The sequence below is a fragment of the Salvelinus fontinalis genome, chromosome 6, assembly GCF_029448725.1.
Source record: "Salvelinus fontinalis isolate EN_2023a chromosome 6, ASM2944872v1, whole genome shotgun sequence".
Lineage (NCBI taxonomy): Eukaryota > Metazoa > Chordata > Actinopteri > Salmoniformes > Salmonidae > Salvelinus > Salvelinus fontinalis.
Genome location: NC_074670.1, coordinates 1,148,502 through 1,164,115, shown reverse-complemented (window position 1 = coordinate 1,164,115; position 15,614 = coordinate 1,148,502). Strand labels below are relative to the sequence as shown.

The 15,614-nt window shown below is 41.5% G+C and overlaps 1 protein-coding gene across 5 annotated transcripts in view; it reads left to right on the top strand.

Annotated features, from left to right (window-relative positions):
- LOC129856844 (DEP domain-containing mTOR-interacting protein-like) overlaps window positions 1-15,614 on the top strand; it is a 102,137-nt gene that overhangs the window by 73,681 nt on the left and 12,842 nt on the right. For all 5 annotated transcript variants that reach the window (XM_055924564.1, XM_055924563.1, XM_055924562.1 and 2 more), the window contains 2 exons: window positions 4,827-4,897; window positions 13,739-13,843. In XM_055924564.1, the coding sequence (XP_055780539.1) occupies window positions 4,827-4,897; window positions 13,739-13,843 (176 nt within the window). The remainder of the gene's footprint in view (window positions 1-4,826; window positions 4,898-13,738; window positions 13,844-15,614) is intronic.

Below are 15,614 nucleotides of genomic sequence, written 5' to 3'. Positions count from 1 at the left end.
ACTGAGTATACAGTAGTTACCTGTATTCATCTCAACAGTACTATACTGAGTATACAGTAGTTACCTGTATTCATCTCAACAGTACTATACTGAGTATACAGTAGTTACCTGTATTCATCTCAACAGTACTATACTGAGTGTACAGTAGTTACCTGTATTCATCATCTCAACAGTACTATACTGAGTATACAGTAGTTACCTGTATTCATCATCTCAACAGTACTATACTGAGTGTACAGTAGTTACCTGTATTCATCTCCTCAACAGTACTATACTGAGTATACAGTAGTTACCTGTATTCATCTCCTCAACAGTACTATACTGAGTGTACAGTAGTTACCTGTATTCATCTCCTCAACAGTACTATACTGAGTATACAGTAGTTACCTGTATTCATCTCAACAGTACTATACTGAGTATACAGTAGTTACCTGTATTCATCTCAACAGTACTATACTGAGTATACAGTAGTTACCTGTATTCATCATCTCAACAGTACTATACTGAGTGTACAGTAGTTACCTGTATTCATCTCAACAGTACTATACTGAGTGTACAGTAGTTACCTGTATTCATCTCAACAGTACTATACTGAGTATACAGTAGTTACCTGTATTCATCTCAACAGTACTATACTGAGTATACAGTAGTTACCTGTATTCATCATCTCAACAGTACTATACTGAGTGTACAGTAGTTACCTGTATTCATCTCCTCAACAGTACTATACTGAGTATACAGTAGTTACCTGTATTCATCTCAACAGTACTATACCGAGTGTACAGTAGTTACCTGTATTCATCTCAACAGTACTATACTGAGTATACAGTAGTTACCTGTATTCATCTCAACAGTACTATACTGAGTATACAGTAGTTACCTGTATTCATCATCTCAACAGTGCTATACTGAGTGTACAGTAGTTACCTGTATTCATCTCCTCAACAGTACTATACTGAGTATACAGTAGTTACCTGTATTCATCTCAACAGTACTATACTGAGTGTACAGTAGTTATCTGTATTCATCTCAACAGTATTATACTGAGTATACAGTAGTTACCTGTATTCAGCTCAACAGTACTATACTGAGTGTACAGTAGTTACCTGTATTCATCTCCTCAACAGTACTATACTGAGTATACAGTAGTTACCTGTATTCATCTCAACAGTACTATACTGAGTATACAGTAGTTACCTGTATTCATCTCAACAGTACTATACTGAGTGTACAGTAGTTATCTGTATTCATCTCAACAGTACTATACTGAGTATACAGTAGTTACCTGTATTCATCTCAACAGTACTATACTGAGTGTACAATAGTTACCTGTATTCATCTCAACAGTACTATACTGAGTGTACAGTAGTTACCTGTATTCATCTCAACAGTACTATACTGAGTGTACAGTAGTTACCTGTATTCATCTCAACAGTACTATACTGAGTATACAGTAGTTACCTGTATTCATCTCAACAGTACTATACTGAGTGTACAGTAGTTACCTGTATTCATCTCAACAGTACTATACTGAGTATACAGTAGTTACCTGTATTCATCTCAACAGTACTATACTGAGTATACAGTAGTTACCTGTATTCATCTCAACAGTACTATACTGAGTGTACAGTAGTTACCTGTATTCATCTCAACAGTACTATACTGAGTGTACAGTAGTTACCTGTATTCATCTCAACAGTACTATACTGAGTATACAGTAGTTACCTGTATTCATCTCAACAGTACTATACTGAGTGTACAGTAGTTACCTGTATTCATCTCAACAGTACTATACTGAGTGTACGGTAGTTACCTGTATTCATCTCAACAGTACTATACTGAGTGTACGGTAGTTACCTGTATTCATCTCAACAGTACTATACTGAGTGTACGGTAGTTACCTGTATTCATCTCAACAGTACTATACTGAGTATACAGTAGTTACCTGTATTCATCTCAACAGTACTATACTGAGTATACGGAAGTTACCTGTATTCATCTCAACAGTACTATACTGAGTATACAGTAGTTACCTGTATTCATCTCAACAGTACTATACTGAGTATACAGTAGTTACCTGTATTCATCTCAACAGTACTATACTGAGTGTACAGTAGTTACCTGTATTCATCTCAACAGTACTATACTGAGTGTACAATAGTTACCTGTATTCATCTCAACAGTACTATACTGAGTATACAGTAGTTACCTGTATTCATCTCAACAGTACTATACTGAGTATACAGTAGTTACCTGTATTCATCTCAACAGTACTATACTGAGTATACAGTAGTTACCTGTATTCATCTCAACAGTACTATACTGAGTGTACGGTAGTTACCTGTATTCATCTCAACAGTACTATACTGAGTGTACGGTAGTTACCTGTATTCATCTCAACAGTACTATACTGAGTGTACGGTAGTTACCTGTATTCATCTCAACAGTACTATACTGAGTATACGGTAGTTACCTGTATTCATCTCAACAGTACTATACTGAGTGTACAGTAGTTACCTGTATTCATCTCAACAGTACTATACTGAGTATACAGTAGTTACCTGTATTCATCTCAACAGTACTATACTGAGTATACAGTAGTTACCTGTATTCATCTCAACAGTACTATACTGAGTATACAGTAGTTACCTGTATTCATCTCAACAGTACTATACTGAGTGTACAATAGTTACCTGTATTCATCTCAACAGTACTATACTGAGTATACAGTAGTTACCTGTATTCATCTCAACAGTACTATACTGAGTATACAGTAGTTACCTGTATTCATCTCAACAGTACTATACTGAGTATACAGTAGTTACCTGTATTCATCTCAACAGTACTATACTGAGTATACAGTAGTTACCTGTATTCATCTCAACAGTACTATACTGAGTGTACAGTAGTTACCTGTATTCATCTCAACAGTACTATACTGAGTGTACAGTAGTTACCTGTATTCATCTCAACAGTACTATACTGAGTGTACAGTAGTTACCTGTATTCATCTCAACAGTACTATACTGAGTATACAGTAGTTACCTGTATTCATCTCAACAGTACTATACTGAGTATACAGTAGTTACCTGTATTCATCTCAACAGTACTATACTGAGTGTACAGTAGTTACCTGTATTCATCTCAACAGTACTATACTGAGTATACAGTAGCTACCTGTATTCATCTCAACAGTACTATACTGTGTGTACAGTAGCTACCTGTATTCATCTCAACAGTACTATACTGAGTATACAGTAGTTACCTGTATTCATCTCAACAGTACTATACTGAGTGTACAGTAGTTACCTGTATTCATCTCCTCAACAGTACTATACTGAGTGTACGGTAGTTACCTGTATTCATCTCAACAGTACTATACTGAGTGTACAGTAGTTACCTGTATTCATCTCAACAGTACTATACTGAGTATACAGTAATTACCTGTATTCATCTCAACAGTACTATACTGAGTGTACAGTAGTTACCTGTATTCATCTCCTCAACAGTACTATACTGAGTATACAGTAGCTACCTGTAACATATTTCCTTCAGTTTAAATATAACGTGTTAGGATGCAGATCCATTGTTCTCTGTGGATGTTTCTCCTCCTGTCTGAGTTTATGGTCACACCACTATGAGCAGAGACAGACCCGGACACACACACACACACACACACACACACACACACACCACACACACACCACACACTGAATGTCTTAAAACCAGCTCTAGGAAACAGGGAAATTGTTTCCATTGAGGCACGGTCATGTGACTGCGTGCTTTCCTCTGGTCCTTTAAACAACAGTAGCCATGTTGTCGTCCTCCTGCACACAGGACAATATGATGAGACTATAGTTACTGCTGCAGGAGGAATGTTCAACAGTAGCCATGTTGTCGTCCTCCTGCACACAGGACAACGTGATGAGACTATAGTTACTGCTGCAGGAGGAATGTTCAACAGTAGCCATGTTGTCGTCCTCCTGCACACAGGACAACGTGATGAGACTATAGTTACTGCTGCAGGAGGAATGTTCAACAGTAGCCATGTTGTCCTCCTCCTGCACACAGGACAACATGATGAGACTATAGTTACTGCTGCAGGAGGAATGTTCAACAGTAGCCATGTTGTCCTCCTCCTGCACACAGGACAACATGATGAGACTATAGTTACTGCTGCAGGAGGAATGTTCAACAGTAGCCATGTTGTCCTCCTCCTGCACACAGGACAACATGATGAGACTATAGTTACTGCTGCAGGAGGAATGTTCAACAGTAGCCATGTTGTCCTCCTCCTGCACACAGGACAACATGATGAGACTATAGTTACTGCTGCAGGAGGAATGTTCAACATTAGCCATGTTGTCGTCCTCCTGCACACAGGACAACATGATGAGACTATAGTTACTGCTGCAGGAGGAATTTCAACAGTAGCCATGTTGTCGTCCTCCTGCACACAGGACAACATGATGAGACTATAGTTACTGCTGCAGGAGGATGTTCAACAGTAGCCATGTTGTCGTCCTCCTGCACACAGGACAACATGATGAGACTATAGTTACTGCTGCAGGAGGATGTTCAACATTAGCCATGTTGTCCTCCTCCTGCACAAAGGACAACATGATGAGACTATAGTTACTGCTGCAGGAGGATGTTCAACAGTAGCCATGTTGTCCTCCTCCTGCACACAGGACAACATGATGAGACTATAGTTACTGCTGCAGGAGGAATGTTCTGCAGCGGGTGTGTGTGTGTGTCATTACATTCATTATCCTCCCCAACTCGTGTGTGTGTGTGTCAGTACTTACAGTGTGTTTGCCTTTCAGTGTTGAAGAGGCAAGTGAGTCCTGAGGAGCTGCAGACCCCAGGAGGCCCTTACATAAAGAAGACATTCACAGTACGTCACACACACACACACACACACACACACACACACACACACACACACACACACACACACACACACACACACACACACACACACACACACAGGAGGTAGGGAGGGTAATGAATGTAATGACACGCCCAAGCCATAGATGGTTCTCTCTTCTTCCGCATGGCAAGCGGGACCGGTGCATCAAATCTGACACCAGCAGGTTCCTGAACAGCTTCTATCCCCAAGCCATCAGACTGATACACAGCTTCTGTCCCCAAGCCATCAGACTGAAACACAGCTTCTATCCCCAAGCCATCAGACTGGTACACAGCTTCTATCCCCAAGCCATCAGACTGATACACAGCTTCTGTCCCCAAGCCATCAGACTGAAACACAGCTTCTATCCCCAAGCCATCAGACTGGTACACAGCTTCTATCCCCAAGCCATCAGACTGATACACAGCTTCTGTCCCCAAGCCATCAGACTGATACACAGCTTCTGTCCCCAAGCCATCAGACTGATACACAGCTTCTATCCCCAAGCCATCAGACTGATACACAGCTTCTATCCCCAAGCCATCAGACTGATACACAGCTTCTATCCCCAAGCCATCAGACTGATACACAGCTTCTGTCCCCAAGCCATCAGACTGAAACACAGCTTCTATCCCCAAGCCATCAGACTGAAACACAGCTTCTATCCCCAAGCCATCAGACTGAAACACAGCTTCTGTCCCCAAGCCATCAGACTGATACACAGCTTCTATCCCCAAGCCATCAGACTGATACACAGCTTCTATCCCCAAGCCATCAGACTGAAACACAGCTTCTGTCCCCAAGCCATCAGACTGATACACAGCTTCTATCCCCAAGCCATCAGACTGATACACAGCTTCTATCCCCAAGCCATCAGACTGATACACAGCTTCTATCCCCAAGCCATCAGACTGATACACAGCTTCTGTCCCCAAGCCATCAGACTGATACACAGCTTCTATCCCCAAGCCATCAGACTGATACACAGCTTCTATCCCCAAGCCATCAGACTGATACACAGCTAACAGAATTGACTGTTAGAATTCCCATTACATTGTTAATATGGTACTGAACTGACCCTGTATATAGTATGTTTATCCCTCTACATATCTACCTCTATCACTCCAGTATCCCTGCACATTGTTAATATGGTACTGAACTGACCCTGTATATAGTATGTTTACCCCTCTACATATCTACCTCTATCACTCCAGTATCCCTGCACATTGTTAATATGGTAATAAACTGACTCTGTATATAGTATGTTTACCCCTCTACATATCTACCTCTATCACTCCAGTATCCCTGCACATTGTTAATATGGTAATAAACTGACTCTGTATATAGTATGTTTACCCCTCTACATATCTACCTCTATCACTCCAGTGTCCCTGCACATTGTTAATATGGTACTGAACTGACCCTGTGTATAGTATGGTACTGAACTGACCCTGTATATAGTATGTTTACCCCTCTACATATCTACCTCTATCACTCCAGTATCCCTGCACAGTGTTAATATGGTACTGAACTGACCCTGTATATAGTATGTTTACCCCTCTACATATCTACCTCTATCACTCCAGTATCCCTGCACATTGTTAATATGGTAATAAACTGACTCTGTATATAGTATGTTTACCCCTCTACATATCTACCTCTATCACTCCAGTATCCCTGCACATTGTTAATATGGTAATAAACTGACTCTGTATATAGTATGTTTACCCCTCTACATATCTACCTCTATCACTCCAGTGTCCCTGCACATTGTTAATATGGTACTGAACTGACCCTGTGTATAGTATGGTACTGAACTGACCCTGTATATAGTATGTTTACCCCTCTACATATCTACCTCTATCACTCCAGTATCCCTGCACATTGTTAATATGGTAATAAACTGACTCTGTATATAGTATGTTTACCCCTCTACATATCTACCTCTATCACTCCAGTATCCCTGCACAGTGTTAATATGGTACTGAACTGACCCTGTATATAGTATGTTTACCCCTCTACATATCTACCTCTATCACTCCAGTATCCCTGCACAGTGTTAATATGGTACTGAACTGACCCTGTATATAGTATGTTTACCCCTCTACATATCTACCTCTATCACTCCAGTATCCCTGCACAGTGTTAATATGGTACTGAACTGACTCTGTATATAGTATGTTTACCCCTCTACATATCTACCTCCATCACTCCAGTATCCCTGCACAGTGTTAATATGGTACTGAACTGACTCTGTATATAGTATGTTTACCCCTCTACATATCTACCTCTATCACTCCAGTATCCCTGCACAGTGTTAATATGGTACTGAACTGACCCTGTATATAGTATGTTTACCCCTCTACATATCTACCTCTATCACTCCAGTATCCCTGCACAGTGTTAATATGGTACTGAACTGACCCTGTATATAGTATGTTTACCCCTCTACATATCTACCTCTATCACTCCAGTATCCCTGCACAGTGTTAATATGGTAATAAATTGACCCTGTATATAGTATGTTTACCCCTCTACATATCTACCTCTATCACTCCAGTATCCCTGCACAGTGTTAATATGGTACTGAACTGACCCTGTATATAGTATGTTTACCCCTCTACATATCTACCTCTATCACTCCAGTATCCCTGCACAGTGTTAATATGGTACTGAACTGACCCTGTATATAGTATGTTTACCCCTCTACATATCTACCTCTATCACTCCAGTATCCCTGCACAGTGTTAATATGGTACTGAACTGACCCTGTATATAGTATGTTTACCCCTCTACATATCTACCTCTATCACTCCAGTATCCCTGCACAGTGTTAATATGGTAATAAACTGACTCTGTATATAGTATGTTTACCCCTCTACATATCTACCTCTATCACTCCAGTATCCCTGCACAGTGTTAATATGGTAATAAACTGACTCTGTATATAGTATGTTTACCCCTCTACATATCTACCTCTATCACTCCAGTATCCCTGCACAGTGTTAATATGGTACTGAACTGACCCTGTATATAGTATGTTTACCCCTCTACATATCTACCTCTATCACTCCAGTATCCCTGCACAGTGTTAATATGGTAATAAACTGACTCTGTATATAGTATGTTTACCCCTCTACATATCTACCTCTATCACTCCAGTATCCCTGCACAGTGTTAATATGGTAATAAACTGACCCTGTATATAGTATGTTTACCCCTCTACATATCTACCTCTATCACTCCAGTATCCCTGCACAGTGTTAATATGGTAATAAACTGACTCTGTATATAGTATGTTTACCCCTCTACATATCTACCTCTATCACTCCAGTATCCCTGCACAGTGTTAATATGGTACTGAACTGACCCTGTATATAGTATGTTTACCCCTCTACATATCTACCTCTATCACTCCAGTATCCCTGCACAGTGTTAATATGGTACTGAACTGACCCTGTATATAGTATGTTTACCCCTCTACATATCTACCTCTATCACTCCAGTATCCCTGCACAGTGTTAATATGGTACTGAACTGACCCTGTATATAGTATGTTTACCCCTCTACATATCTACCTCTATCACTCCAGTATCCCTGCACAGTGTTAATATGGTAATAAATTGTCCCTGTATATAGTATGTTTACCCCTCTACATATCTACCTCTATCACTCCAGTATCCCTGCACAGTGTTAATATGGTAATAAACTGACCCTGTGTATAGTATGTTTACCCCTCTACATATCTACCTCTATCACTCCAGTATCCCTGCACAGTGTTAATATGGTAATAAACTGACTCTGTATATAGTATGTTTACCCCTCTACATATCTACCTCTATCACTCCAGTATCCCTGCACATTGTTAATATGGTACTGAACTGACCCTGTATATAGTATGTTTACCCCTCTACATATCTACCTCTATCACTCCAGTATCCCTGCACAGTGTTAATATGGTAATAAACTGACTCTGTATATAGTATGGTACTGAACTGACCCTGTATATAGTATGTTTACCCCTCTACATATCTACCTCTATCACTCCAGTATCCCTGCACAGTGTTAATATGGTACTGAACTGACCCTGTATATAGTATGTTTACCCCTCTACATATCTACCTCTATCACTCCAGTATCCCTGCACAGTGTTAATATGGTAATAAACTGACTCTGTATATAGTATGGTACTGAACTGACCCTGTATATAGTATGTTTACCCCTCTACATATCTACCTCTATCACTCCAGTATCCCTGCACAGTGTTAATATGGTACTGAACTGACCCTGTATATAGTATGTTTACCCCTCTACATATCTACCTCTATCACTCCAGTATCCCTGCACAGTGTTAATATGGTACTGAACTGACCCTGTATATAGTATGTTTACCCCTCTACATATCTACCTCTATCACTCCAGTATCCCTGCACAGTGTTAATATGGTAATAAACTGACTCTGTATATAGTATGTTTACCCCTCTACATATCTACCTCCATCACTCCAGTATCCCTGCACAGTGTTAATATGGTACTGAACTGACCCTGTATATAGTATGTTTACCCCTCTACATATCTACCTCTATCACTCCAGTATCCCTGCACAGTGTTAATATGGTAATAAACTGACCCTGTATATAGTATGTTTACCCCTCTACATATCTACCTCTATCACTCCAGTATCCCTGCACAGTGTTAATATGGTACTGAACTGACTCTGTATATAGTATGTTTACCCCTCTACATATCTACCTCTATCACTCCAGTATCCCTGCACAGTGTTAATATGGTACTGAACTGACTCTGTATATAGTATGTTTACCCCTCTACATATCTACCTCTATCACTCCAGTATCCCTGCACAGTGTTAATATGGTACTGAACTGACTCTGTATATAGTATGTTTACCCCTCTACATATCTACCTCTATCACTCCAGTATCCCTGCACAGTGTTAATATGGTAATAAACTGACTCTGTATATAGTATGGTACTGAACTGACCCTGTATATAGTATGTTTACCCCTCTACATATCTACCTCTATCACTCCAGTATCCCTGCACAGTGTTAATATGGTAATAAACTGACCCTGTATATAGTATGTTTACCCCTCTACATATCTACCTCTATCACTCCAGTATCCCTGCACAGTGTTAATATGGTACTGAACTGACTCTGTATATAGTATGTTTACCCCTCTACATATCTACCTCTATCACTCCAGTATCCCTGCACATTGTTAATATGGTACTGAACTGACTCTGTATATAGTATGTTTACCCCTCTACATATCTACCTCTATCACTCCAGTATCCCTGCACATTGTTAATATGGTAATAAACTGACTCTGTATATAGTATGTTTACCCCTCTACATATCTACCTCCATCACTCCAGTATCCCTGCACAGTGTTAATATGGTAATAAACTGACTCTGTATATAGTATGTTTACCCCTCTACATATCTACCTCCATCACTCCAGTATCCCTGCACAGTGTTAATATGGTAATAAACTGACTCTGTATATATATACAATGCCTTCAGAAATAATTGCCTTATTCACATGTTGTTGTGTTTCAGCCTGAATTCAAAATAGATTAAATAGTGTTTTTCTCGCCCATCTACACACAATACCCCATCGTGACAAAGCAAAAATATGTTTTTAGACATTTTTGCTAATTTATTGAAAATTAAATGCAACAATATCTAATTTACATAAAAATTCATTTTTGGCAGTGATTTACAGCTGTGAGTCTTTCTGGGTAAGTTTCTAAGAGCTTTCCACACCTGGATTGTACAATATTTACCCATTTCAGCTCTGTCAAGTTAGTTGTTGATCATTGCTAGACAGATATTTTCAAGTCTTGCCATAGATTTTCAAGCCAATTTAAGTCAAACTGTAACTAGGCCAGTCAGGAGCATTCAATGTCGTCTTGGTAACCAACTCCAGTGTATATTTAGCCTTGTGTTTAAGGTTATTGTCCTGCTGAAAGGTGAATTCATCTCCCAGTGTCTGTTGGAAAGCAGACTGAACCAGGTTTTCCTCTAGGATGTTGCCTGTGCTTCGCTCTATAACGTTTATTTTTATCCAAAAAAAACAAAACTCCCTAGTCCTTGCCGATGACAAGCACACCCATAACATGATGCAGTCACCACCATGCTTGAAAATATGGAGGTTGGTACTCAGTGACGTGTGGTGTTGGATTTGCCCCAAACATAATGCTTTGTATTCAGGACATACAGGACATTTTTCTTCTCCGGTTTTCCCTGGCCTGTGATTTAATCTGTTTTTGAAATTCACTGTTCAACTGAGGGACCTTACAGATAATTGTATGTGTGGGGTACAGAGATGAGGTAGTCATTCAAAACGCAGGCTAAACACTATTATTGCACACAGAGTGAGTCCATGCTACTTGTAAAGTACAGGTTTACTCCTGGACTTATTTCAACTTCCCATAACAAAGGGGTTGAATACTTATTGACGCCATTCAGCTTTTCATTTTTTATTCATTTGTAAAAAGATATATATATATATATATATATATATATATATATAAAAAAAAACATAATTCCACTTTGACATTATGGTGTGTAGGCCAGTGACGCCAAATCTCAATATAATTCATGTTTAATCCAGGCTGTAACACAACTAAATGCTGAATAATTCATGTTTAATCCAGGCTGTAACACAACTAAATGCTGAATAATTCATGTTTAATCCAGGCTGTAACACAACTAAATGCTGAATAATTCATGTTTAATCCAGGCTGTAACACACCTAAACGCTGAATAATTCATGTTTAATCCAGGCTGTAACACAACTAAATGCTGAATAATTCATGTTTAATCCAGGCTGTAACACAACTAAATGCTGAATAATTCAAGCGGGGTGGAGACTTTCTGAAGTCGGTGTAGGTACTTTCTCCTGCTCTTCTTACTTGTAGATCTCCTGTGTTGTTGTTTTGGCCTACACAGAGCTTTAACACTGACTACGGTCGCAAAACTACTGGTAATTTACCAAAGTTACCGGAATCTTCGGCAGTCTATGGTAATCGCTGGCAATCTATTGTAATATATGGTCATTTTATACTTTAACTTTAAAAAGTGTATTCATATATAGTATTCATTTTTATGTCTATGTCCATGAGTTTCTAGTAAAATAGACCAAATATGGTTCAAGAGAAAATTGCCTAATTAATGAAAAAAGCATCTAATCAACAGTGGCATTATTTTTTAATTAACTCTCAACTTCCAACTTTTGTCTTTCATCACAACTGACACCAGGTTGGCGGCAGAACATTTACAACAAATATATAATCAATAAATATAAAGGATATTTCATGCTGAAACTCTTATATTAAACACCAATGGTATTCACTAAGTTGATGGTTATATTTAGGATGTTTTACAGCTTTGTCATTTTATTTTATAACACTTATTTGATTATTTTATATATTTTACATGTGATAAGGACACAGAGAGGACCAGAAATAACACACAACTGTGATATTTTTTTATATTTTTATAAATCCTTGAAAGTTACCAAAAATAATGGTAGTTTACTGGTAAGTTTCCAGTAATTATACCCTCCCTTTGCCACCCTAAACCACAAACATTCTTCTGTCACCCGAAGATGGCATGGCCACATCCCACACACAGTAAACACAAACTGTGGAAACCACTCTGGCCTGCATGGTCTGATCCACAGACGATTGTCCTCCTTACTGGGTCTGATATTCACCAGGGAATCGGGCTGAATACACTACTGATACCAGTTGATGTTAGACTGGGTGGGACACATCATCACTCCTAAGAGACTGACTGGATTGGCTCTGGGCTCTGCCTTAGATGACCCTCTTGTGTTCTGGAATGGAATGTCTGAGTAGATTCTTAGAAGCCTCGTGAGAGCTCTGATAAGGGCTATGATACAGCACGCGCAAACACACCACACACACACACACACACCAGACACACACACAGCATACAGTGTTTTACTATCCTTGTGGGGAACAAAAAATGTATTTCCTTTCAAAATCCTATTTTTCCCTAATCTTTACTGTAAACCTACCTCCTAACCCTAAAATAGCCTCTGTCCTCGTGGGGGTGTAGGAAATGTCCCCTACTTTTGGGGAATTCCAGTATCCACGAGGATAGTAATATACATGAACACACACAACACACAACACACAGTTAAAAACAACACTTCATGTTACTTCTGCATAAAAAACATTACAGTTCCTGACAGATACATTTTAGAGAATGTTGAAACATCAAAATCCTCCTACAACACTGTCGTTGCATCTCATGTCATGCCCCTGTAGCGCGGCGCCCGGCCCCTGTAGCCCGGCCCCTGTAGCACGGCCCCTGTAGCACGGCCCCTGTAGCACGGCGCCTGTAGCACGGGGTGCCCGGCCCCTGTAGCACGGCCCCTGTAGCACGGCCCCTGTAGCACGGCCCCTGTAGCACGGCCCCTGTAGCACGGGGTGCCCGGCCCCTGTAGCACGGCCCCTGTAGCACGGCGCCTGTAGCACGGGGTGCCCGGCCCCTGTAGCACGGCCCCTGTAGCACGGCCCCTGTAGCACGGCCCCTGTAGCACGGGGTGCCCGGCCCCTGTAGCACGGCCCCTGTAGCACGGCCCCTGTAGCACGGGGTGCCCGGCCCCTGTAGCACGGCCCCTGTAGCACGGCCCCTGTAGCACGGCCCCTGTAGCACGGCGTGCCCGGCCCCTGTAGCACGGCGCCAGCCTTTTTAATCACACCAATCCTGTTGTTTTCTAGATCTCTACTTTGCTCTTTTAAATACATTTTGACTTGACTGCCTCCTCAGATCGTGGGGGACGCGGTGGGCTGGGGCTTCGTGGTGCGGGGCAGTAAGCCCTGCCATATCCAGGCTGTCGACCCCAGTGGTCCCGCAGCTGCAGCTGGGATGAAGGTATGTAACACACAAACACTCACACACATACCATCACACGCACCACGGTACACACACTCCACTGCCAGCTGGGAGTAGAGAGCACTGACCTAAACAATGGGGAGGGGAGGTGGGATGTGGGGGAGGAAGGGAGAGGGACCAAGGAAATTAGTGAGGGGGCAGGGTGAGGAAAGGGGGCAGGGGAAGGAGTGAGGGAGGGAGGGAGGGGAGAGGAGAGATGTGGAAGAGAGGGGCAGGGTGAGGAGAGGAGAGAAACCAGGGGAAGGAGTGAGGGACGGGAACGGAGAGAGGAAGAAAGGGGGAGGAGAGAAGTGAACTAAGACGAAGGAGCCGTAGCTAAATTAACTTTAGTAAATAATAAATAAAAAGCTGTTTTCGATATGGAAGATATAGTATCACTTCTGTCACATTTTATCACCGTAAAAACATGTGCTTTGTTCCTCCCCTCTCCCCTTTCTCATCTCCTCTCATCTCTTCTCTCTCCCTCTTCCCCTCCCTTTCTCATCTCCTCTCATCTCTTCTCTCTCCCCCTTCCTCTCCCTTTCTCCTCTCCTCTCATCTCCTCTCTCCCTCTTCCCCTCCCTTTCTCCTCTCCTCTCCTCTCATCTCTTCTCTCTCCCTCTTCCTCTCCCCTTTCTCATCTCCTCTCATCTCTTCTCTCTCCCTCTTCCTCTCCCTTTCTCCTCTCCTCTCATCTCTTCTCTCTCCCTCTTCCTCTCCCCTTTCTCATCTCCTCTCATCTCTTCTCTCCCTCTTCCCCTCCCTTTCTCATCTCCTCTCATCTCCTCTCTCTCCCTCTTCCTCTCCCTTTCTCCTCTCCTCTCATCTCCTCTCTCCCTCTTCCCCTCCCTTTCTCCTCTCCTCTCCTCGTCTCTAAGTCGAGAGCAGAGCTGGCTCCATCCCATAGAAATCAAGCTGATGCAGTATTAACGGATCTGTGCAGCCAGGGGATTGTATGTAGTGCACTACTTTAGACCATAGACCTATGGGCCCTGTTCAAACGTAGTGCACTACATTGGGAATAGGGTGATATTCTGGACACAGGCAGTCAGTTATGCAACACTAAATGCTGTTCTCTCTGCATGGTTGTTGATGCATCTTATATAAGCCATGTTGGTCAGGCAGTCTGAAGCCTTGTGTTTACTGCCTGCCTTTCCTCTGTGGTAAAACAGGCTCTGACTGAAGCCTTGTGTTTTACTGCCTGCCTTTCCTCTGTGGTAAAAACAGGCTCTGACTGAAGCCTTGTGTTTTACTACCTGCCTTTCCTCTGTGATAAAACAGGCTCTGACTGAAGCCTTGTGTTTTACTGCCTGCCTTTCCTCTGTGATAAAACAGTCTCTGACTCACATTGATCACATGTTGCTGCCTCTTAACAGTGGCTATCCACTCGGTATGGCACTAAAAGCGAGTCACAGCTCTTGAAGTGGCCCATAAACTCTCATTCTATGGGGACCTTTGGAAGGAGATGATGACAGAGAGAGTTGACTCACTGCTTCCAAATGTTACGTCTAACGTTGCTAGAGCGTCAGTTTATAATGTTGGTCTAACGTTGCTAGAGCGTCAGTTTATAATGTTGGTCTAATGTTGCTAGAGCGTCAGTTTATAATGTTGGTCTAACGTTGCTAGCGCGTCAGTTTATAATGTTGGTCTAACGTTGCTAGAGCGTCAGTTTATAATGTTGTTCTGACGTTGCTAGAGCGTCAGTTTATAATGTTGTTCTGACGTTGCTAGAGCGTCAGTTTATAATGTTGGTCTGACGTTGCTAGAGCGT